General features: G+C 51.9%; 2 protein-coding genes across 4 annotated transcripts; one reads left to right on the top strand and one right to left on the bottom strand.

The window, feature by feature from the left end:
• The first annotated feature begins 1505 nt into the window (after positions 1–1505).
• On the top strand, positions 1506–23055 carry S100A1 (S100 calcium binding protein A1). Of its 2 annotated transcripts, none has more exons than XM_072114024.1 (3): positions 1506–1587; positions 22281–22479; positions 22824–23055. In XM_072114024.1, the coding sequence occupies exons 2-3, from the start codon at positions 22339–22341 to the stop codon at positions 22965–22967; spliced, it is 285 nt and encodes a 94-aa protein (XP_071970125.1). In that variant the 5' UTR covers positions 1506–1587; positions 22281–22338; the 3' UTR covers positions 22968–23055. The 2 variants fall into 2 exon arrangements, with proteins under 2 accessions (XP_071970125.1, XP_071970124.1); XM_072114023.1 differs by lacking the exon at positions 1506–1587 and adding an exon at positions 21127–21612.
• On the bottom strand, positions 5803–14383 carry S100A13 (S100 calcium binding protein A13). Of its 2 annotated transcripts, none has more exons than XM_072114485.1 (3): positions 14232–14383; positions 6476–6634; positions 5803–6340 (listed from the first exon to the last, which is right to left on the bottom strand). In XM_072114485.1, the coding sequence occupies exons 2-3, from the start codon at positions 6626–6628 to the stop codon at positions 6209–6211; spliced, it is 285 nt and encodes a 94-aa protein (XP_071970586.1). In that variant the 5' UTR covers positions 6629–6634; positions 14232–14383; the 3' UTR covers positions 5803–6208. The 2 variants fall into 2 exon arrangements, with proteins under 2 accessions (XP_071970586.1, XP_071970587.1); XM_072114486.1 differs by lacking the exon at positions 14232–14383 and adding an exon at positions 9302–9456.
• Positions 23056–26723: the final 3668 nt, after the last annotated feature.

Here is a 26723-nt window from a genome sequence, read left to right as displayed (position 1 = left end):
GACTGTAATATAGAAGCAGTAAATCTACAATATTCTGCAATATATTTTTATTACTGTATATAAATGATCAGACCCCCAGGGTTGAAAGTACCCTAGGGGGCTGAAATAATAGTCAAAAAAAAATGGAGAGGAAAAAGTTTTTTAAAAAATCTGAAAATATTTAAATGGCCCCTTCCCTAGAATACATCTAAAAATTAACAAGTAAAATCATAAACAAATTAGATATCGCCACAAAATCTCTGAACTGTTAGAGTATAAGAATGACTGCTGCAGCCATCACTGTGTCTACTGGAGCATCAATGTGACTGCTGGCTACTGTGGCATCACTGTGACTGCTGGCTACTGTGGCATCACTGTAACTGCTGGCTATTGTAGCATCACTGTGACTGCTGGCTACTGGGGGCATCACTGTGACTGCTGGCTACAGGGGGCATCACTGTGACTGCTGGCTACAGGGGGCATCACTGTGACTGCTGGCTACAGGGGGCATCACTGTGACTGCTGGCTACAGGGGGCATCACTGTGACTGCTGGCTACAGGGGGCATCACTGTGACTGCTGGCTACAGGGGGCATCACTGTGACTGCTGGCTACAGGGGGCATCACTGTGACTGCTGGCTACAGGGGGCATCACTGTGACTGCTGGCTACTGTGGCATCACTGTGACTGCTGGTTACTGGGGGCATCACTGTGACTGCTGGCTACAGGGGGCATCACTGTGACTGCTGGCTACTGGGGGCATCACTGTGACTGCTGGCTACAGGGGGCATCACTGTGACTGCTGGCTACAGGGGGCATCACTGTGACTGCTGGCTACAGGGGGCATCACTGTGACTGCTGGCTACTGTGGCATCACTGTGACTGCTGGCTACTGGGGGCATCACTGTGACTGCTGGCTACAGGGGGCATCACTGTGACTGCTGGCTACAGGGGGCATCACTGTGACTGCTGGCTACAGGGGGCATCACTGTGACTGCTGGCTACTGTGGCATCACTGTGACTGCTGGTTACTGGGGGCATCACTGTGACTGCTGGCTACAGGGGGCATCACTGTGACTGCTGGCTACTGGGGGCATCACTGTGACTGCTGGCTACAGGGGGCATCACTGTGACTGCTGGCTACAGGGGGCATCACTGTGACTGCTGGCTACAGGGGGCATCACTGTGACTGCTGGCTACTGTGGCATCACTGTGACTGCTGGCTATTGGGGGCATCACTGTGATTGCTGGCTACTGGGCGTATCACTGGGAATGTGGCTACAGGGGGCATCACTGAGACTGCTGGCTACAGGTGGCATCACTGTGACTGCTGGCTACAGGGGGCATCACTGTGACTGCTGGCTACTGGGGGCATCACTTTGATTTCTGACTACTGGGGGCATCACTGTGACTAGTCACCGTAGCTGGATCATAGGGTTCCTCTTCTTATAAGAGCAGCAATCTGTGACCGATATTTATAAAAATATACAAGGCACAAGCTCCGCTACCTGGGCAGTAACATAAGGGCGACAGAGGATGTAACCTCCCCTGGGGTGTCGGCAGAGGCGCAGCTACAGTGCAGGTGAAGCAGTACACACAGGAAGCGCAGGTAACCACAGGGCATCCGCTTATTATATTCCTACGCCAGTTGTTGTGACAGTAGTAAAGATAAATTCCTGCTATAATGAGTGACACTGATCGCTCTGGATAACGTGGCCTGAGGGGGTGACCTGCCCTGGTAATTATAGAGGTGACAGACGTGGCCTGCGAGGAGCCTAACACCAGCCACGGCTGTAGCTCAGCAGGTTATGAGCGGCTCCAGGTGATGGCACCTCTATGTGCGGCTTATCCTGGCCTGCAGGGGGCACCAGACCCATCCAGCGAATCCACAGGACTGTTATACAAGTCATCTACAGCTGGAGACTTATATTGGAGACATTTTTACTGTTCATTCCGGCCATAAGTAAGATCCATCGAATATTGTGTAATATGAAATATTCTGCCATGACCAGAAAGACCTTCACGGCAAACAATGGACCCAGCGACAGGCACTGCATCAAGTGCGTTGTGATGTATGCATTGCACTGTCCTGTGTCCTTCCCTGCTCCTGCTCAGTATCCAGTGTCCTCCCCTGCTCCTGCACAATATCCTGTGTCCTCCCCTGCTCCTGCTCAGTATCCTGTGTCTTCCCCTGCTCCTGCTCAGTATACTGTGTCCTCCCCTGCTCCTGCTCAGTATCCTGTGTCTTCCCCTGCTCCTGCTCAGTATACTGTGTCCTCCCCTGCTCCTGCTCAGTATCCTGTGTCTTCCCCTGCTCCTGCTCAGTATACTGTGTCCTCCCCTGCTCCTGCATAGTATACTGTGTCCTCCCCTGCTCCTGCTCAGTATCCTGTGTCTTCCCCTGCTCCTGCTCAGTATACTGTGTCCTCCCCTGCTCCTGCATAGTATCCTGTGTCCTCCCCTGCTCCTGCTCAGTATCCTGTGTCCTCCCCTGCTCCTGCACAGTATCCTGTGTCCTCCCCTGCTCCTGCCCAATATCCTGTGTCATCCCCTGCTCAGTATCCTGTGTCCTCCCCTGCTCCTCACAGTATCCTGTGTCCTCTGCTCCTGTGCAGTGTCCTCCCGTGCTCCAGCACAAAATCCTGTGTCATCCCCTGCTCCTGCTCAGTATCCTGTGTCCTCCACTGCTCCTGCTCAGTATCCTGTCTCCTCCCATACTCCTGCTCAGTAACCTGTGTCCTCCCCTTCTCCTGCGCAGTATCCTGTGTCCTTCCCTGCTCCGGCTCAGTATCCTGTGTCCTTCCCTGCTCCGGCTCAGTATCCTGTGCCCTCCCCTGCTCCGGAGCAGTATCCTGTGTCCTCCCCTGCTCCTGCGCAGTATCCTGTGTCCTCCCCTGCTCCTGCTCAGTATCCTGTGTCCTCCCATGCTCCTGCTCAGTATCCCGTGTCCTCCTCTGTTCCTGCACAATATCCTGTGTTCTCCTCTGCTCCTGCGCAGTATACTGTGTCCTCCTCTGCTCCTGCTCAGTATCCTGTGTCCTCCCCTGCTCAGTATACTGTGTCCTCCACTGCTCCTGCGCAGTATTCTGTGTCCTCCTCGGCTCCTGCTCAGTATCCTGTGTCCTCCACTGCTCCTGCGCAGTATCCTGTGTCCTCTCCTGCTCAGTATCCTGTGTCCTCTCCTGCTCCTGCTCAGTATCCTGTGTCCTCTCCTGCTCCTGCTCAGTATCCTGTGTCCTCCCCTGCTTCTGCACAGTATCCTGTGTCCTCCCCTGCTCCGTGTCCCATGTCCTCCCCTGCTCCTCACAGTATCCTGTGTCTTCTGCTCCTGTGCATTGTACTGTGTCCTCCCGTGCTCTAGCACAAAATCCTGTGTCGTCGCCTGCTCCTGCTCAGTATCCTGTGTCGTCCACTGCTCCTGCACAGTATCCTGTGTCCTCCCCTGCTCCTGCACAGTATCCTGTGCCCTCCGCTACTCTGCTCCTGCGCAGTATTGTCTCCTCCCATGCTCCTGCTCAGTATACTGTGTCCTCCCCTTCTCCTGCGCAGTATCCTGTGTCCTCCCCTTCTCCTGCGCAGTATCCTGTGTCCTCCCCTGCTCCGGCGCAGTATCCTGTGTCCTCCCCTACTCCGGCGCAGTATCCTGTGTCCTCCCCTGCTCCTGCTCAGTATACTGTGTCCTCCCCTGCTCAGTATACTGTGTCCTCCCCTGCTCCTGCTCAGTATACTGTGTCCTCCCCTGCTCCTGCACAATATCCTGTGTCCTCCTCTGCTCCTGCGCAGTATACTGTGTCCTCCCCTGCTCCTGCACAGTATACTGTGTCCTACCCTGCTCCTGTACAGTATACTGTGTCCTCCCCTGCTCCTGCACAGTATACTGTCCTCCCCTGCTCCTGCACAGTATACTGTGTCCTCCCCTGCTCCTGCACAATATCCTTTGTCCTCCTCTGCTCCTGCACAATATCCTGTGGCCTCCCCTGCTCCTGCGCAGTATACTGTGTCCTCCCCTGCTCCTGCGCAGAATACTGTGTCCTCCCCTGCTCCTGCACAGTATACTGTGTCCTCCCCTGCTCCTGCACAGTATATTGTGTCCTCCCCTGCTCCTGCACAGTATACTGTGTCCTCCCCTGCTCCTGCACAATATCCTGTGTCCTAAACTGCTCCTGTGCAGTATCCTGTGTCCTCTTCTTCTCCGTATCCTGTGTCTTCCCCTACTTCTGCTCAATATCCTGTGTCCTCCCCTGCTCCTGCATGGTATCCTGTGTCCTCGCCTGCTCCTGCACAGTGTCCTCCCATGCTCCTGCTCAGTATCCTATGTCATCCCCTGCTCCTGCTCAGTATCCTGTGTCCTCCCCTGCACCTGCGCAGCATACTGTGTCCCCCACTGTTCCTGCACAGTATCCTGTGTCCTCCCGTGCTACAGCACAAAATCCTGTGTGATCCCCTGCTCCTGCTCAGTATCCTGTGTCATCCCCTGCTCCTGCTCAGTATCCTGTGTCCTCCGCTACTCTGCTCCTGCACAGTATTGTCTCCTCCCATGCTCCTGCTCAGTATCTTGTGTCCTCCCCTTCTTCTGCGCAGTATCCTGTGTCCTCCCCTGCTCCGGCTCTGTATCCTGTGCTCTGTATCCTGTGCCCCGGTGCAGTATCCTGTGTCCTCCCCTGCTCCGGTGCAGTATCCTGTGTCCTCCGCTGCTTCTGCTCAGTATCCTGTGTCCTCCCCTGCTCCTGCACAATATCCTTTGTCCTCCTCTGCTCCTGCACAATATCCTGTGTCCTCCCCTGCTCCTGCGCAGTATACTGTGTCCTCCCCTGCTCCTGCACAGTATCCTGTGTCCTCCCCTGCTCAGTATCCTGTGTCAAACACTGCTCCTGCGGAGTATCCTGTGTCCTCCTCTGCTCCTGCTCAGCATACTGTGTCCTCCCCTGCTCCTGCAAAGTATCCTCTGTCCTCCCCTGCTCCTGCGCAGTATCCTGTGTCCTCCCCTGCTCCTGCGCAGTATCCTGTGTCCTCCCCTGCTCCTGCGCAGTATCCTGTGTCCTCCCCTGCTCCTGCGCAGTATCCTGTGTCCTCCCCTGCTCCTGCGCAGTATCCTGTGTCCTTCCTTGCTCCTGTGCAGTATCCTGTGTCCTCCCCTGCTCCTGCGCAGTATCCTCTGTCCTCCCCTGCTCCTGCGCAGTATCCTGTGTTCTCCACTGCTCCTGCTCAGTATCCTGTGTCCTCCCCTGCTCCTGCGCAGTATCCTGTGTCCTCCCCTGCTCCTGCGCAGTATTCTGTGTCCTCCCCTGCTCCTGCGCAGTATCCTGTGTCCTCCCCTGCTCCTGCGCAGTATCCTGTGTCCTCCCCTGCTCCTGCGCAGTATCCTGTGTACTCCCCTGCTCCTGCGCAGTATCCTGTGTTCTCCCCTGTTCCTGTGCAGTATCCTGTGTCCTCCCCTGCTCCTGCGCAGTATCCTGTGTTCTCCACTGTTCCTGTGCAGTATCCTGTGTCCTCCCCTGCTCAGTATCCTGTGTTCTCCCCTGTTCCTGTGCAGTATCCTGTGTCCTCCCCTGCTCAGTATCCTGTGTTCTCCCCTGTTCCTGTGCAGTATCCTGTGTCCTCCCCTGCTCCTGCGCAGTATGCAGTCTCCACCAATCCTGTGCTGTATCCTGTGTCCTCTCTGATTTGTTCCTGTGCAGTGTTGTGCACCCTCCTTGTCGTCCCTTGTGCAGTGTTGTGCACTCTCCTTGTCCTCCCTTGTGCAGTGTTGTGCACCATCTTTGCCCTTCCCTGTGAGTCCATTGCATAAAGCAGCACATGGACTATAAAATAACAATGAGACCAATGAGAGCCTGAGTCTCTTTATTGTCAGAGTACACGGCCCCCGTACACCGGATGTACAGATGACGGCCCCGTACCCCGGATGTACAGATGACGGCCCCCGTACACCGGATGTACAGATGACGGCCCCCGTACACCGGATGTACAGATGACGGCCCCCGTACACCGGATGTACAGATGACGGCCCCCGTACACAGGATGTACAGATGACGGCCCCCGTACACAGGATGTACAGATGACGGCCCCCGTACACCGGATGTACAGATGACGGCCCCCGTACACCGGATGTACAGATGACGGCCCCCGTACACCGGATGTACAGATGACGGCCCCCGTACACCGGATGTACAGATGACGGCCCCCGTACACCGGATGTACAGATGGTCTGGGCTGTCCTCCTGTGGTGGTCACTATTTCTTGGGCTTCAGCTCCCTCTTCACTTGTTTGCCCAGTTCGCCCACCAGCCGCCAGAACTCATTGAACTTCAGCTCGTTGTCCTGGTTTATGTCGAGCTCCTTCATCTTGTCCTCCAGGGAGACGTCCTAAAGAAATTAAAAGTGTAATGTGAATCTGAAAGACTCCCCCACCACCACCACCGCCGCCCACAATATAATGTGATCCAGGAGGCTCCAGATGGTTGCGTCTCCCCCTCCCGCTCTCCTCTTATGGAGACTTACCTTCATAAGATTTGGCAGCTCTTTGGTAGAGAGACTCTTGAATTCGCTGACACTTAGCGTCTCCTTCTTGCCCTCCGCTTTTGAGTGTTCAAAGAAGCATTTCACGATGGTGACGATGGCGGCTTCCAGTTCCGTCTGTTGTGACGACGCCATCTTGTGCTGTGGAGAGGAGGGAAGGTAACACCCTGGAGGACACTGACCGTCTAAATCAGGACATGAGTATAGGAACCCGTGTAGAAGAGGACCAGCAATTGTAAGGAAGCCCCTGATTGGTGGCGAATTATGGACCTTGAAAAGCAAGAGAAGAAACCTGACAAGAGCAATGGAGAAATGGTGTAGCCATAGCGAGCAGAGGACACGGCACTATCAATGAGGACAACTAACAATAGCGAGCAGAGGACACGGCACTATCAATGAGGACAACTAACAATAGCGAGCAGAGGACACAGCACTATCAATGAGGACAACTAACAATAGCGAGCAGAGGACACAGCACTATCAATGAGGACAACTAGCAACAGCGAGCAGAGGACACGGCACTATCAATGAGGAGAACTAACAATAGCGAGCAGAGGACACAGCACTAGCAATGAGGACAACTAACAATAGCGAGCAGAGGACACAGCACTATCAATGAGGACAACTAACAACAGCGAGCAGAGGACACGGCACTATCAATGAGGACAACTAACAATAGCGAGCAGAGGACACGGCACTATCAATGAGAACAACTAACAATAGCGAGCAGAGCACACAGCACTATCAATGAGGATATCTAACAATAGCGAGCAGAGGACGCAGCACTATCAATGAGGACAACTAACAATAGCGAGCAGAGCACACAGCACTATCAATGAGGATATCTAACAATAGCGAGAAGAGGACAAAGCACTATCAATGAGGACAACTAACAATAGCAAGCAGAGCACACAGCATTATCAATGAGGACAACAAGCAATAGCAAGCAGAGCACACAGCACTATCAATGAGGACAACTAACAGTAGCGAGCAGAGGACACAGCACAATCAATGAGGACAACTAACAATAGCGAGCAGAGGACACAGCACTATCAATGAGGACAACTAACAAAAGCGAGCAGAGGACACAGTACTATCAATGAAGACAACTAGCGATAGCGAGCAGAGGACACAGCACTATCAATGAGGACAACTAGCAATAGCGAGCAGAGGACACAGCACTATCAATGAGGACAACTAACAATAGCGAGCAGAGCACACAGCACTATCAATGAGGACAACTAACAATAGCGAGCAGAGGACACAGCACTATCAATGAGGACAACTAACAATAGCGAGCAGAGGACACAGCACTATCAATGAGGACAACTAACAATAGCGAGCAGAGCACACAGCACTATCAATGAGGACAGCTAACAATAGCGAGCAGAGCACACAGCACTATCAATGAGGACAGCTAACAATAGCGAGCAGAGCACACAGCACTATCAATGAGGACAGCTAACAATAGCGAGCAGAGGACACAGCACTATCAATGAGGACAACTAACAATAGCGAGCAAAGGACGCAGCACTATCAATGAGGATAACTAACAGTAGCGAGCAGAGGACACAGCACTATCAATGAGGACAACAAACAATAGCGAGCAGAGGACGCAGCACTATCAATGAGGACAACTAACAGTAGCGAGCAGAGGACACAGCACTATCAATGAGGACAACTAACAAGAGCGAGCAGAGCACACAGCACTATCAATGAGGAAAACTAACAATAGCGAGCAGAGGACGCAGCACTATCAATAAGGAGAACTAACAAGAGCGAGCAGAGGACACAGCACTATCAATGAGGACAACTAACAATAGCAAGCAGAGCACACAGCATTATCAATGAGGACAACAAGCAATAGCAAGCAGAGCACACAGCACTATCAATGAGGACAACTAACAGTAGCGAGCAGAGGACACAGCACTATCAATGAGGACAACTAACAATAGCGAGCAGAGGACGCAGCACTATCAATGAGGACAACTAACAAAAGCGAGCAGAGGACACAGCACTATCAATGAGGACAACTAACAATAGCGAGCAGAGGACACAGCACTATCAATGAGGACAACTAACAATAGCGAGCAGAGCACACAGCACTATCAATGAGGACAACTAACAATAGCGAGCAGAGGACACAGCACTATCAATGAGGACAACTAACAATAGCGAGCAGAGGACACAGCACTATCAATGAGGACAACTAACAATAGCGAGCAGAGGACACAGCACAATCAATGAGGACAACTAACAATAGCGAGCAGAGGACACAGCACTATCAATGAGGACAACTAACAAAAGCAAGCAGAGGACACAGTACCATCAATGAAGACAACTAGCGATAGCGAGCAGAGGACACAGCACTATCAATGAGGAAAACTAACAATAGCGAGCAGAGGATACAGCACTATTAATGAGGACAGCTAACAATAGCGAGCAGAGCACACAGCACTATCAATGAGGACAACTAACAATAGCGAGCAGAGGACACAGCACTATCAATGAGGACAACTAACAATAGCGAGCAGAGCACACAGCACTATCAATGAGGACAACTAACAAGAGCGAGCAGAGCACACAGCACTATCAATGAGGACAACTAACAATAGCGAGCAGAGCACACAGCACTATCAATGAAGACAACTAGCGATAGCGAGGAGAGGACACAGAAATAGCACTGAAGAGACCCAGTGATAGAGAGGAGAGGACGCAGCAATATCTGTGATGGGTCCGAGTGATAGCGAGGAGCCCCTGCAGTACAGATGATAGAGATAGGGGAGAGCAGAGGACAGAGGACATTACCAGCTCACACCCGGCTCGCACTGCTCCGGCTCTGCTCACACTGATGTATCTGTGCACCAGTCCCACCACGCCCGGACGTGTTGGCACCAGAACAGCCCCCTAGTGTATGACTGAGGGGAGTACCCCTTACACCCACACCCACGTCACTGTGATTAACCCTTGTATAGCCAAACAAGACTGGACTGTACAAATATCATAACTCCACTATTATCCTATCAGCAATCCCACCCCACAGACGCCTGCCACCTACCACCACCCCAATCCCACCCCACAGACGCTTGCCACCTACCACCACCCCAATCCCACCCCACAGACGCCTGCCACCTACCACCACCCCAATCCCACCCCACAGACGCCTGCAACCTACCACCACCCCAATCCCACCCCACAGACGCCTGCCACCTACCACCACCCCAATCCCACCCCACAGACGCCTGCCACCTACCACCACCCCAATCCCACCCCACAGACGCCTGCAACCTACCACCACCCCAATCCCACCCAACAGACGCCTGCCACCTACCACCACCCCAATCCCACCCCACAGACGCCTGCCACCTACCACCACCCCAATCCCACCCCACAGACACCTGCCACCTACCACCACCCCAATACCACCCCACAGACGCCTGCCACCTACCACCACCCCAATCCCACCCCACAGACACCTGCCACCTACCACCACCCCAATCCCACCCCACAGACGCCTGCCACCTACCACCACCCCAATCCCACCCCACAGACGCCTGCCACCTACCACCACCCCAATACCACCCCACAGACGCCTGCCACCTACCACCACCCCAATCCCACCCCACAGACACCTGCCACCTACCACCACCCCAATCCCACCCCACAGACGCCTGCCACCTACCACCACCCCAATCCCACCCCACAGACGCCTACCACCACCCCAATCCCACCCAACAGACGCCTACCACCACCCCAATCCCACCCAACAGACGCCTGCCACCTACCACCACCCCAATCCCACCCAACAGACGCCTGCCACCTACCACCACCCCAATCCCACCCAACAGACGCCTGCCACCTACCACCACCCCAATCCCACCCCACAGACGCCTGCCACCTACCACCACCCCAATCCCACCCCACAGACGCCTGCCACCTACCACCACCCCAATCCCAGGAGGTCTCACACGTGGCAGATCCCGGGCCGGTGACTAGGCTGAGGCCTGTTGTCAATGGAGACGTTTGTAAGGAATGTGAGGAACACGGGCGAGTCGTGAGAAACCGGTCAGACTGCTGCCCCGGCCCGTCCTCAGCTCCTCCTGCTCTATAACATGCTGCCCCGGCAAACGTTTGATGGACGCTCCTCCATGTAGTATCCAACCTCAGACCGAGGAGCTGCAGCCAGCGCAGGGGAAACATCTGAGGTCCCCGATACTTATACACAACTGCCCCCCAGAATCTACAGGAACATCTGACACAACGTATCTCCTCTGTACAAGACCCAAACCCCCGGGGACCTCTGCCACCAAAGCTCTGGCCTGGAGTGTCCCACAATGGCCACCACTGCAGAGGAAGCTGCCTGCAGATAGGACACTATGTACAATCTGCTCAGCTCCCCCTGCTCTATAACATGCTGCCTGCAGATAGGACATTATGTACAATCTGCTCAGCTCCTCCTGCTCTATAACATGCTGCCTGCAGATAGGACACTATGTACAATCTGCTCAGATCCCCCTGCTCTATAACATGCTGCCTGCAGATAGGACATTATGTACAATCTGCTCAGCTCCTCCTGCTCTATAACATGCTGCCTGCAGATAGGACACTATGTACAATCTGCTCAGCTCCTCCTGCTCTATAACATGCTACCTGCAAATAGGACACTACGTACAGTCTGCTCAGCTCCCCCTGCTCTATAACATGCTGCCTGCAGATAGGACACTATGTACAATCTGCTCAGCTCCTCCTGCTCTATAACATGCTGCCTGCAGATAGGACACTATGTACAATCTGCTCAGCTCCCCCTGCTCTATAACATGCTGCCTGCAAATAGGACACTACGTACAGTCTGCTCAGCTCCCCCTGCTCTATAACATGCTGCCTGCAGATAGGACACTATGTACAATCTGCTCAGCTCCTCCTGCTCTATAACATGCTGCCTGCAGATAGGACACTATGTACAATCTGCTCAGCTCCTCCTGCTCTATAACATGCTGCCTGCAGATAGGACACTATGCACAATCTGCTCAGCTCCTCCTGCTCTATAACATGCTGCCTGCAGATAGGACATTATGTACAATCTGCTCAGCTCCTCCTGCTGTATAACATGCTGCCTGCAGATAGGACACTATGTACATTCTGCTCAGCTCCTCCTGCTCTATAACATGCTGCCTGCAGATAGGACACTATGTACATTCTGCTCAGCTCCTCCTGCTCTATAACATGCTGCCTGCAGATAGGACACTATGTACAGTCTGCTCAGCTCCTCCTGCTCTATAACATGCTACCTGCAAATAGGACACTACGTACAGTCTGCTCAGCTCCCCCTGCTCTATAACATGCTGCCTGCAGATAGGACACTATGTACAATCTGCTCAGCTCCTCCTGCTCTATAACATGCTGCCTGCAGATAGGACACTATGTACAATCTGCTCAGCTCCCCCTGCTCTATAACATGCTGCCTGCAAATAGGACACTACGTACAGTCTGCTCAGCTCCCCCTGCTCTATAACATGCTGCCTGCAGATAGGACACTATGTACAATCTGCTCAGCTCCTCCTGCTCTATAACATGCTGCCTGCAGATAGGACACTATGTACAGTCTGCTCAGCTCCTCCTGCTCTATAACATGCTACCTGCAGATAGGACACTATGTACAATCTGCTCAGCTCCTCCTGCTCTATAACATGCTGCCTGCAGATAGGACACTATGCACAATCTGCTCAGCTCCTCCTGCTCTATAACATGCTGCCTGCAGATAGGACACTATGTACAATCTGCTCAGCTCCCCCTGCTCTATAACATGCTGCCTGCAGATAGGACACTATGTACAATCTGCTCAGCTCCTCCTGCTCTATAACATGCTGTCTACAGATAGGACACTATGTACATTCTGCTCAGCTCCTCCTGCTCTATAACATGCTGCCTGCAGATAGGACACTATGTACATTCTGCTCAGCTCCTCCTGCTCTATAACATGCTGCCTGCAGATAGGACACTATGTACATTCTGCTCAGCTCCTCCTGCTCTATAATATGCTGTCTACAGATAGGACACTATGTACATTCTGCTCAGCTCCTCCTGCTCTATAACATGCTGCCTGCAGATAGGACACTATGTACAATCTGCTCAGCTCCTCCTGCTCTATAACATGCTGCCTGCAGATAGGACACTATGTACAATCTGCTCAGCTCCCCCTGCTCTATAACATGCTGCCTGCAGATAGGACACTATGTACAATCTGCTCAGCTCCTCCTGCTCTATAACATGCTGCCTGCAGATAGGAGACTATGTACAATCTGCTCAGCTCCCCCTGCTCTATAACATGCTGCCTGTAGATAGGACACTATGTACAGTCTGCTCTGCTCCTCCTGCTCTATAACATGCTGCCTGCAGATAGGACACTATGTACAATGTGCTCAGCTCCCCCTGCTCTATAACATGCTGCCTGCAGATAGGACACTATGTACAATCTGCTCAGCTCCTCCTGCTCTATAACATGCTGCCTGCAGATAGGACACTATGTACAGTCTGCTCAGCTCCTCCTGCTCTATAACATTCTGCCTGCAGATAGGACACGATGTACAATCTGCTCAGCTCCCCCTGCTCTATAACATGCTGCCTGTAGATAGGACACTATGTACAGTCTGCTCTGCTCCTCCTGCTCTATAACATGCTGCCTGCAGATAGGACACTATGTACAATGTGCTCAGCTCCCCCTGCTCTATAACATGCTGCCTGCAGATAGGACACTATGTACAATCTGCTCAGCTCCTCCTGCTCTATAACATGCTGCCTGCAGATAGGACACTATGTACAATCTGCTCAGCTCCTCCTGCTCTATAACATTCTGCCTGCAGATAGGACACGATGTACAATCTGCTCAGCTCCCCCTGCTCTATAACATGCTGCCTGTAGATAGGACACTATGTACAGTCTGCTCTGCTCCTCCTGCTCTATAACATGCTGCCTGCAGATAGGACACTATGTACAATGTGCTCAGCTCCCCCTGCTCTATAACATGCTGCCTGCAGATGGGACACTATGTACAATCTGCTCAGCTCCTCCTGCTCTATAACATGCTGCCTGCAGATCGGACAAAATACTCCCAGCAGGCACACCACTACTCCCAGCAGGCACATTACTATTCCCAGCAGGCACACCACTATTCCCAGCAGGCACACTACTACTCCCAGCAGGCACACCACTACTCCCAGCAGGCACACTACCACTCCCAGCAGGCACACTACCACTCCCAGCAGGCACACTACTCCTCCCAGCAGGCACACTACTCCTCCCAGCAGGCACACCACTACTCCCAGCAGGCACACTACTACTCCCAGCAGGCACACTACTACTCCCAGCAGGCACACCACTACTCCCAGCAGGCACATTACTATTCCCAGCAGGCACACCACTATTCCCAGCAGGCACACTACTCCTCCCAGCAGGCACACCACTACTCCCAGCAGGCACGCTACCACTCCCAGCAGGCACACCACTACTCCCAGCAGGCACACCACTACTCCCAGCAGGCACACTACTCCTCCCAGCAGGCACACTACTCCTCCCAGCAGGCACACTACCACTCCCAGCAGGCACACTACTCCTCCCAGCAGGCACACTACTCCTCCCAGCAGGCACACTACTCCTCCCAGCAGGCACACTACTCCTCCCAGCAGGCACTCATACACGTGCAGCCTGCTGATGCTGTGCAGGAGATTCTCCCATTACTTACACCTTCAGGACATTCCCTTCCCTCCGGAGAGCAGGAAGTTTGGGAATCCCGTCAGGAGGAGGAGGGAAGGACATCAGGCCCGAGCCATGGCCTGCAATACCCCGCAGCAGCGGCAGGGGCAGCACTGATCACATCACAGGTTCTGGCCCCAAGAGCTCACAGTCCGGTCATGTCTGCCTGCGGAGGAGTAACAATGACTTGGGATAATTCTCTGGATCAGACGCAGTTTGTTCTGCTTTGCAGGGGAAGCCATTGTGACCAAAACTTACATCAAAACATTTACATTTTTGGACTGAAAGCAAAACGTTTTGTTATTTTAGGCCAAAATGTTTTGTGTCAAATCGTTTATTTCGCCCTCACTCTGGTTTTTTTTTATAATGCAATTTAATAATGTCCTAAATACTTCTGGACACCGAAGCAAATATAGAGCTCAGCCCGAGGTAACGGCCTCATTCCCCAGACGAGGTAACGGGTCCTACCCCCGACCGAGGTAACGGGTCCTACCCCCTGGCCGAGGTAACGGGTCCTACCCCCCGACCGAGGTAACGGGTCCTACCCCCGACCGAGGTAACGGGTCCTACCCCCTGGCCGAGGTAACGGGTCCTACCCCCTGGCCGAGGTAACGGGTCCTACCCCCCGACCGAGGTAACGGGTCCTACCCCCGACCGAGGTAACGGGTCCTACCCCCCGGCCGAGGTAACGGGTCCTACCCCCCGACCGAGGTAACGGGTCCTACCCCCCGACCGAGGTAACGGGTCCTACCCCCCGACCGAGGTAACGGGTCCTACCCCCCGACCGAGGTAACGGGTCCTACCCCCCGACCGAGGTAACGGGTCCTACCCCCTGGCCTTGGTAACGGGTCCTACCCCCGACCGAGGTAACGGGTCCTACCCCCTGGCCGAGGTAACGGGTCCTACCCCCCGACCGAGGTAACGGGCCTTTTCCCCCGACCGAGGTAACGGGCCTTTTCCCCCGACCGAGGTAACGGGCCTTTTCCCCCGACCGAGGTAACGGGTCCTACCCCCGACCGAGGTAACGGGTCCTACCCCCCGACCGAGGTAACGGGCCCTGTCCTCAGACCGAGGTAACGGGCCCTGTCCTCAGACCGAGGTAACGGGCCCTGTCCTCAGACCGAGGTAACGGGCCCTGTCCTCAGACCGAGGTAACGGGCCCTGTCCTCAGACCGAGGTAACGGGCCCTGTCCTCAGACCGAGGTAACGGGCCCTGTCCTCAGACCGAGGTAACGGGCCCTGTCCTCAGACCGAGGTAACGGGCCCTGTCCTCAGACCGAGGTAACGGGCCCTGTCCTCAGACCGAGGTAACGGGCCCTGTCCTCAGACCGATGTAACGGGCCCTGTCCTCAGACCGAGGTAACGGGCCCTGTCCTCAGACCGAGGTAACGGGCCCTGTCCTCATACCGAGGTAACGGGCCCTGTCCTCAGACCGAGGTAACGGGCCCTGTCCTCAGACCGAGGTAACGGGCCCTGTCCTCAGACCGAGGTAACGGGCCCTGTCCTCAGACCGAGGTAACGGGCCCTGTCCTCAGACCGAGGTAACGGGCCCTGTCCTCAGACCGAGGTAACGGGCCCTGTCCTCAGACCGAGGTAACGGGCCCTGTCCTCAGACCGAGGTAACGGGCCCTGTCCTCAGACCGAGGGTCCGAGCGGCTGATGTGGGTCTGTTTTCCTAACTCTTTGATACCAATATTCATTCAGCAAAGTTACAGTGAGGGGCAGATGGTGTCCGCGTCTTCCCGCAGTCCAGGAGATACAATATCAGGAGCGGCAGGAAATAAGGAAAAGACTAATAACCTGCGGAGCCGGGAACAAAGAAGAAGACAACGACATGTAATCAGATCTAATGTCACCACAATAGGAACACAGATCAGTGTCACCAACCCAGATCAATGTCACCCGCATTAGATACACAGTATCACACAGGACAGGAGGAGATACACAGCGGAGAAGACTGTATCACACAGGACAGGATGAGATACACAGCGGAGAAGACTGTATCACACAGGACAGGAGGAGATACACAGCGGAGAAGACTGTATCACACAGGACAGGATGAGATACACAGCGGAGAAGACTGTATCACACAGGACAGGAGGAGATACACAGCGGAGAAGACTGTATCACACAGGACAGGAGGAGATACACAGCGGAGAAGACTGTATCACACAGGACAGGAGGAGATACACAGCGGAGAAGACTGTATCACACAGGACAGGATGAGATACACAGCGGAGAAGACTGTATCACACAGGACAGGATGAGATACACAGCGGAGAAGACTGTATCACACAGGACAGGAGGAGATACACAGCGGAGAAGACTGTATCATACAGGACAGGAGGAGATACACAGCGGAGAAGACTGTATCACACAGGACAGGATGAGATACACAGCGGAGAAGACTGTATCACACAGGACAGGAGGAGATACACAGGGGAGAAGACTGTATCACACAGGACAGGATGAGATACACAGGGGAGAAGACTGTATCACACAGGACAGGAGGAGATACACAGCGGAGAAGACTGTATCACACAGGACAGGAGGAGATACACAGCGGAGAAGACTGTATCACACAGGACAGGAGGAGATACACAGCGGAGAAGACTGTATCACACAGGACAGGATGAGATACACAGCGGAGAAGACTGTATCACACAGGACAGGAGGAGATACACAGCGGAGAAGACTGTATCACACAGGACAGGAGGAGATACACAGCGGAGAAGACTGTATCACACAGGACAGGAGGAGATACACAGCGGAGAAGACTGTATCACACAGGACAGGAGGAGATACACAGCGGAGAAGACTGTATCACACAGGACAGGAGGAGATACACAGCGGAGAAGACTGTATCATACAGGACAGGAGGAGATACACAGCGGAGAAGACTGTATCACACAGGACAGGATGAGATACACAGCGGAGAAGACTGTATCACACAGGACAGGAGGAGATACACAGCGGAGAAGACTGTATCACACAGGACAGGAGGAGATACACAGCGGAGAAGACTGTATCACACAGGACAGGAGGAGATACACAGCGGAGAAGACTGTATCACACAGGACAGGAGGAGATACACAGCGGAGAAGACTGTATCACACAGGACAGGAGGAGATACACAGCGGAGAAGACTGTATCACACAGGACAGGAGGAGATACACAGCGGAGAAGACTGTATCACACAGGACAGGAGGAGATACACAGCGGAGAAGACTGTATCACACAGGACAGGAGGAGATACACAGCGGAGAAGACTGTATCACACAGGACAGGAGGAGATACACAGCGGAGAAGACTGTATCACACAGGACAGGATGAGATACACAGCGGAGAAGACTGTATCACACAGGACAGGATGAGATACACAGCGGAGAAGACTGTATCACACAGGACAGGAGGAGATACACAGCGGAGAAGACTGTATCATACAGGACAGGAGGAGATACACAGCGGAGAAGACTGTATCACACAGGACAGGAGGAGATACACAGCGGAGAAGACTGTATCACACAGGACAGGAGGAGATACACAGGGGAGAAGACTGTATCACACAGGACAGGATGAGATACACAGGGGAGAAGACTGTATCACACAGGACAGGAGGAGATACACAGCGGAGAAGACTGTATCACACAGGACAGGAGGAGATACACAGCGGAGAAGACTGTATCACACAGGACAGGATGAGATACACAGCGGAGAAGACTGTATCACACAGGACAGGAGGAGATACACAGCGGAGAAGACTGTATCACACAGGACAGGAGGAGATACACAGCGGAGAAGACTGTATCATACAGGACAGGAGGAGATACACAGCGGAGAAGACTGTATCACACAGGACAGGATGAGATACACAGCGGAGAAGACTGTATCACACAGGACAGGAGGAGATACACAGGGGAGAAGACTGTATCACACAGGACAGGATGAGATACACAGGGGAGAAGACTGTATCACACAGGACAGGAGGAGATACACAGCGGAGAAGACTGTATCACACAGGACAGGAGGAGATACACAGCGGAGAAGACTGTATCACACAGGACAGGATGAGATACACAGCGGAGAAGACTGTATCACACAGGACAGGAGGAGATACACAGCGGAGAAGACTGTATCACACAGGACAGGAGGAGATACACAGCGGAGAAGACTGTATCACACAGGACAGGAGGAGATACACAGCGGAGAAGACTGTATCACACAGGACAGGAGGAGATACACAGCGGAGAAGACTGTATCACACAGGACAGGAGGAGATACACAGCGGAGAAGACTGTATCATACAGGACAGGAGGAGATACACAGCGGAGAAGACTGTATCACACAGGACAGGATGAGATACACAGCGGAGAAGACTGTATCACACAGGACAGGAGGAGATACACAACGGAGAAGACTGTATCACACAGGACAGGAGGAGATACACAGCGGAGAAGACTGTATCACACAGGACAGGAGGAGATACACAGCGGAGAAGACTGTATCACACAGGACAGGAGGAGATACACAGCGGAGAAGACTGTATCACACAGGACAGGAGGAGATACACAGCGGAGAAGACTGTATCACACAGGACAGGATGAGATACACAGGGGAGAAGACTGTATCACACAGGACAGGATGAGATACACAGCGGAGAAGACTGTATCACACAGGACAGGAGGAGATACACAGCGGAGAAGACTGTATCACACAGGACAGGAGGAGATACACAGGGGAGAAGACTGTATCACACAGGACAGGATGAGATACACAGCGGAGAAGACTGTATCACACAGGACAGGAGGAGATACACAGCGGAGAAGACTGTATCACACAGGACAGGAGGAGATACACAGCGGAGAAGACTGTATCACACAGGACAGGATGAGATACACAGCGGAGAAGACTGTATCACACAGGACAGGATGAGATACACAGCGGAGAAGATAGTATCACACAGGACAGGAGGAGATACACAGCGGAGAAGACTGTATCACACAGGACAGGAGGAGATACACAGCGGAGAAGACTGTATCACACAGGACAGGAGGAGATACACAGCGGAGAAGACTGTATCACACAGGACAGGAGGAGATACACAGGGGAGAAGACTGTATCACACAGGACAGGATGAGATACACAGCGGAGAAGACTGTATCACACAGGACAGGAGGAGATACACAGCGGAGAAGACTGTATCACACAGGACAGGATGAGATACACAGCGGAGAAGACTGTATCACACAGGACAGGAGGAGATACACAGCGGAGAAGACTGTATCACACAGGACAGGAGGAGATACACAGCGGAGAAGACTGTATCACACAGGACAGGAGGAGATACACAGCGGAGAAGACTGTATCACACAGGACAGGAGGAGATACACAGCGGAGAAGACTGTATCACACAGGACAGGAGGAGATACACAGCGGAGAAGACTGTATCATACAGGACAGGAGGAGATACACAGCGGAGAAGACTGTATCACACAGGACAGGATGAGATACACAGCGGAGAAGACTGTATCACACAGGACAGGAGGAGATACACAGGGGAGAAGACTGTATCACACAGGACAGGAGGAGATACACAGCGGAGAAGACTGTATCACACAGGACAGGAGGAGATACACAGCGGAGAAGACTGTATCACACAGGACAGGATGAGATACACAGCGGAGAAGACTGTATCATACAGGACAGGAGGAGATACACAGCGGAGAAGACTGTATCACACAGGACAGGATGAGATACACAGCGGAGAAGACTGTATCACACAGGACAGGAGGAGATACACAGGGGAGAAGACTGTATCACACAGGACAGGAGGAGATACACAGCGGAGAAGACTGTATCACACAGGACAGGAGGAGATACACAGCGGAGAAGACTGTATCACACAGGACAGGATGAGATACACAGGGGAAAAGACTGTATCACACAGGACAGGATGAGATACACAGCGGAGAAGACTGTATCACACAGGACAGGAGGAGATACACAGCGGAGAAGACTGTATCACACAGGACAGGATGAGATACACAGCGGAGAAGACTGTATCACACAGGACAGGAGGAGATACACAGGGGAAAAGACTGTATCACACATGACAGGATTAGATACAGGGGCTCCTTAGATGGTATGTTACATGACAAGATAGCTCAGAAAACTGTATCACTTATGATGAGCTTAGTTACAGAAGTGAGTGGCATCAAATCTGATATGCCCGGACAGAATTACGCATAGCTAGCTTAGATACACAGTCCACATGTTATGAGTATGACGCGTAGCTGGCTTAGATACACAGTGCACATGTTATGATGTGTAGCTGGCTTAGATACACAGTGCACATGTTATGAGTATGACGTGTAGCTGGCTTAGATACACAGTCCACATGTTATGAGTATGACGCGTAGCTGGCTTAGATACACAGTGCACATGTTATGATGTGTAGCTGGCTTAGATACACAGTGCACATGTTATGAGTATGACGTGTAGCTGGCTTAGATACACAGTCCACATGTTATGAGTATGACGTGTAGCTGGCTTAGATACACAGTGCACATGTTATGAGTATGACGCGTAGCTGGCTTAGATACACAGTGCACATGTTATGAGTATGACACGTAGCTGGCTTAGATACACAGTCCACATGTTGTGAGTATGATGCATAGCAAGCTTAGATACACAGTGCACATGTTATGACGCATAGCGGGCTTAGATACACAGTGCACATGTTATGAGTATGACGCGTAGCTGGCTTAGATACACAGTGCACATGTTATGACGCATAGTGGGCTTAGATACACAGCGTTATGACGCGTCTGCTCGGGTTGTTTTGCAGTCTCGGGATGAGGTGATGTTGTAGACTGTGCCCTGGTTTGGCAGCGCGTTCATAATCACATCATTCATTCCTGTTTTTCCATTTTCGTCACCTTCGGCATCTCTCAGTTTATTCCTATAACGGCAGAAAACTGAGGGCCATTATGTGATGCTACGAGGCTCTGGAGGAGGTGATGCCGCCATCTTAGGGCTGTAGTAAAAGAACAGGGACAGACAAATTATCACCCGGATTCACTGTCGCTTATTAAAACTGCTAATTACTAGTTGTGGTGCTCAGTTTCCGGGAGTCATGTTACCAGCACCCCCTTTCTTCTGTACATATGTCGGGTCTGGTTTCAGTGGTGTCCAAGGAGATGCGTCTGAGGTGATCCATGGTGATACCTGAGAGGTACAGGTGTCATTGTTTGACATGTAATGAATCCAGCATCGGGAGGAGATGAAAAGGAGCCGGCACCAGGACAAGAGAGCAGTCTACATCGCCCAACGGAGAGGAGATATCGCTGCCAGCGAGAGGTCAAAGTCTGGTGAGATACCTCCACTCAACTCCCTCTGTCCCCATTATCTGTATCACCGTGGTGTTCTCTGAAACATTACCCGATACCTTCCATTCTTCCAGTATTTCCGACATCCTCTTCTTTCTCCTGATGTGTGAAACCTTGTACCCAATAGTCTTCGTTTACACGGCATCCTACACGGAGAAGAAGTCATCCTTATCAATCCGTGCAGAGACACAACACGTAGCCATGATGGGACCATTCTCCAACTCTTCATTCCAAGCAAAGATCATGGATGGCTTTCACTCCTCAATTTCCAATTAACCAATTTCACTTTAACTTCTTTTACCCCTTGTGTTTCGAGATCTCTAGAATTTCCTCCTCCTCATCCTCTCATTCCAAACCTCTTAGCCATTGTCTTCGATGACATGAACCTCTTCTCCTTCCTTCTGTGTAAAGATGACCTTACGGCTCCCAAACACACAAGACTCCAACGGGAAGGAATCTGTGATAAACCTTTATGGAATTTGTCAAAGTGTCTAAAAATTTTCATAACGCAAATGACAAATGTGAAACATTGTAAGAGTCAACGTGGCTTCATCAAAACGACTGTCCACCACATGACAACCAGATCTTCCAAACGTTGTTGATCAACTTCTCTCTTCTTCTATTCCATCTATCTCCCCATCCTACTACAGTTCTGCCATATAGTCCTCTCCCCGGTGTGCTCGGCCCATCAACCAGAACTCTTCAGAGATGTCTTCACAGCTGGAAGGAGCCATGGAGACACTAATCAACGTTTTCCACACATACTCGGCTCGGGAAGGTGACAAGCACAAGTTGAGTCGAAGAGAGCTGAAGGATCTACTACAGAATGAACTTGGGGAGTACCTAGAGGTAAGAGACAACTTATCTGATGGTGCTGGGGTCGTTAAGATTCATGTTGGTCAAAAATTAATTAAGTTCCTTGATATTTCTGTCCCTCTTCTGAAGAAAGATTATAATTGTTGTATAAGTCAATGTTTGGTCCTACTTACCGCTCCTAAATTACAAGTCTTGACATTCCAAAGTTGAAGAGTTTTGTGTTGCCCTAACTTTCACACAATGTGAACATGAAGACAAGTTTCATGACTAAGGTTGTCCTTCAGACTTGACTTCATTGAACTATGAGTCACGTAGACAAGTCGACACTTCTTTCAGGATTAGTCATTAATCTTCTGTCCACTCTCGATTTCTCACAGACCCAGAAAGACGCCGGCACGGTGGACAAGATCATGAAAGAATTGGATGAGAATGGCGATGGAGAGGTGGACTTTCAAGAGTTTGTCATCCTGGTGGCTTCATTGACCGTAGCATGTAACACATTCTTCTGTGAGAGCAGTTGAGCCCCATGGAGTCTTCTGCTTCTCCACTCGTGGTGTCAGAGACTCGTGTACAAACTTCTGTGTTTGATTAAACTTGAGAATGATGTTCCTTGTGTGTAAGAGTCTTTGTTCTAGGACAATCTTGTCTTCTCTTTGGGGTAACTCCGTGGTCTGGGCTTTGTAGTGTCACGTAACCTCTTAAGCTGCATACAAACCGCACATTTTAGTTCTGTTGACCATCATGTTCAGTAAAAGATGATGATGAAATGTAGATACTTTATCGGTGAAAACGTTTATTTGCTATTTCATTCAGCCAAAACCTAAGATTGTCTTCCCATCAGAATCCCTAATGTAGAATAAAATGTGTACGGCTCCTCCTTCATGAAGGAAAACTTAGATATCAACATGCATAATACTGGGGCATGGGCCGGGGTATAAGCCAAGCAATCACACGTCCGGCCTTGTCGGGTAAGGTAAGAGTATGGCCAGCCTTTTTGGACATCCATGGTTACAGCATTCCCTATACATAGATATTCCCAGACATTGTAATGTGAAAAATACTGTAATGTAGTTACACAGCTGCTACAAGTGACCACCAGGGTGAACCAAGGAAGTGATGGAAAGGGATGTGATGAGGAAGGGACTAAGGTTCAGGAAGGGAGCCTGTTGGGTCACACGAAAACCTGAAATTAGTTAGCTGGAGAAATTATTTTATAACCTTGCCTTGACACAATTCTGTCTCTGAGCTCCTTGGGCAGTTCCTTAGACCTCATGATTCTCATGTGCTCTGACATGCACTGTGAGGTCTTATATAGACAGATGTGAGCCTTTCCTAATCAAGTCCAATCAGTTTAATGAACACAGCTGAACTCCAATGAAGGAGTAGAACCATCTCAAGTAGGATCAGAAGGAAATTGGCATCGTTTGAGTTACATATAAGTCACAGCAAAGGGCCTGAATACATATCACCAGGGGATGAATTCTTTAATTTATTAGCCAAAATATCTACATGTCTGTTATTTTCTGTCAGGATTGGGGCAGATGGCACATTACTGGGGGGCAGAGGGCACATTACTGGCGGGGGTAGAGGGCACATTACTGGGGGAGCAGAGGGCACATTACTGGGGGAGCAGAGGGCACATTACTGGGGGAGCAGAGGGCACATTACTGGGGGAGCAGAGGGCACATTACTGGGGGAGCAGAGGGCACATTACTGGGGGGGACAGAGGGCACATTACTGGCGGGGGTAGAGGGCACATTACTGGGGGAGCAGAGGGCACATTACTGGGGGGGGCAGAGGGCATATTACTAGGGGGCAGAGAGCACATTACTAGGGGGCAGAGAGTACATTACTGGGGAGCAGAGGGCACATTACTGGGGGAGCAGAGGGTACATTACTGGGGGAGCAGAGGGTACATTACTGGGGGAGCAGAGGGTACATTACTGGGGGAGCAGAGGGCATATTACTGGCGGGGGTAGAGGGCACATTACTGGGGGAGCAGAGGGCACATTACTGGGGGAGCAGAGGGCACATTACTGGGGGGGCAGAGGGCATATTACTAGGGGGCAGAGGGCACATTACTAGGGGGCAGAGGGCACATTACTGGGGAGCAGAGGGCACATTACTGGGGGGGCAGAGGGCATATTACTAGGGGGCAGAGGGCACATTACTAGGGGGCAGAGGGCACATTACTGGGGAGCAGAGGGCACATTACTGGGGGAGCAGAGGGTACATTACTGGGGGAGCAGAGGGTACATTACTGGGGTGTAGAGTGCACATTACTAGGGGGCAGAGGGTACATTACTGGGGTGTAGAGTGCACATTACTAGGGGGCAGAGGGTACATTACTGGGGTGCAGAGGGCACATTACTAGGGGGCAGAGGGCACATTACTGGGGGAGCAGAGGGCACATTACTGGGGGAGCAGAGGGCACATTACTGGGGGAGCAGAGGGCACATTACTGGGGTGTAGAGTGCACATTACTAGGGGAGCAGAGGGCATATCACTGGGAGGTAGAGAGACCGGTGTGGAGTTATGATGCCACATTTTCCTTTGATGTGTATAGCAAGAGGGTCTTTTCTAGCTGTGACCTTAGAGATAGGGGCCAATCCCTCTTGCTGACCTTGTTAATGTTTGGCAATTATTTTATGACAGCATCTGCTGTCATTGCTATCTGGCACTTCCAGGCCTGATTGTCGGGTGAGGACCACACATTGGGGGTCATTTACTAAGGGCCCGATTTGCGTTTTCCTGACGTGTTACCCGAATTTTTCTGATTTGCACCGTTTTCCCCTGAATTGGCCCGGGATTTTGGCGCACGCGATCGGATTGTGGCGCATCGGTACCGGCGTGCACGCGACGGAAATCAGGGGGCATGACCGAACGAAAACCCGACGGATTCGGAAAAAACGCAGCATTTAAAAAAAAAAAATCTGTCGCGGAGCTTGCACTTACCTTCACTCAGCCCGAGCCGGTAAACTCCACTGCGTTCCGCTGCTTTTCAGCGTAGCAGCTCTGCCTATGTACACACCTTGAATAAAGATATCTTCGCACCGAATTGGTGAGTGCCATTGTTTTCTGTTTATGTTTTATGGACTGCTTTTTGCTCTGGCTGAGCACCACCGTATCTTGAGGAGTTGTGCAAGAAGGCTATAACTACCCTACCAAGATCCACGCCGGGTTACATTGGAGATTTCTGTTAATGGTTGGATGGTGCCGGGTCACTGTTTTTCTTTGTGGACTAAGGCGGAGGAACTGCCTTAATAAATCCCGTCCGGACCCGAATCCAGCGCAGAGAACGCGCCGCTGGATCGCGAATGGACCGGGTAAGTAAATCTGCCCCAATGTGTGACTTCTGGATAATCTCAGTGTGGAAATTAACAAGATTAAACTTTATATAGTAAACTTAATAAACTTAATAAAGTAAAGTAACGAGAAGGTCACAGACTGGACAGCACCCTGATAGGGACCACACATGGACAGTTGGAGGCACATCAAGAGGGATCAGGATCTGATGAAGCAGGTGCTCCCTATTGTAAACCTACTGATGGTATCAAACTACTGGAGCCGGACTCTCCCATTGTTCTGGGCCATAAATCAGCAGAAGCAGGATACAACACCCGGGCCTAGCGTCTCCCAATCATGTCAGCCTGCACTTCTCAGGAGACGCATTGGGCTGCCTGCCATGTTGGGTGATGGCCTCCTGTGTCCATATGGTGGACTGTGAGCTAGGTTTTCCCAGTGAAGGGAAGTCCCCCCACAGCTGGGACTTCTGGGCCTGAGATATCTGTGGGTCATTGTGGGCTTGGTTTAGAAACCCTTCCTCTGTTATGGCTACCAGGACGGAGGACGGTGCGACAGCTTCTGGGTACCCGGTAGCGTCATCCACTACCATCAGGACGAATGATTTTCCAGAACTTCTGGCTGCAGGTAATGGTCCTACCAGATCCACAGCAATCCACGGGAACAATTTACCAATTATCAGTAAGGGGATCAGAGGAGCTTTAGGAACAAGTCCAGACCTCCCCGTGCAAAGCGAATTATACACGGACAATGCACTTACATGCACCAGGAAGAAGAAGGAGAACTCCGGGGACCTGAGCGGGGAAGTGACACATGCAGGATATCGGGTGCAGGATCTTAGTGACTCCCCGCACAGCGCATTATACACGGACAATGCACTTACATGCACCAGGAAGAAGAAGGAGAACTCCGGGGACCTGAGCGGGGAAGTGACACATGCAGGATATCGGATGCAGGATCTTAGTGACTCCCCG

This window comes from Engystomops pustulosus, chromosome 7 (genome assembly GCF_040894005.1).
Source record: "Engystomops pustulosus chromosome 7, aEngPut4.maternal, whole genome shotgun sequence".
In the NCBI taxonomy this organism is placed as follows: Eukaryota; Metazoa; Chordata; class Amphibia; order Anura; family Leptodactylidae; genus Engystomops; species Engystomops pustulosus.
This window is presented reverse-complemented; position numbering and strand designations above follow the sequence as displayed.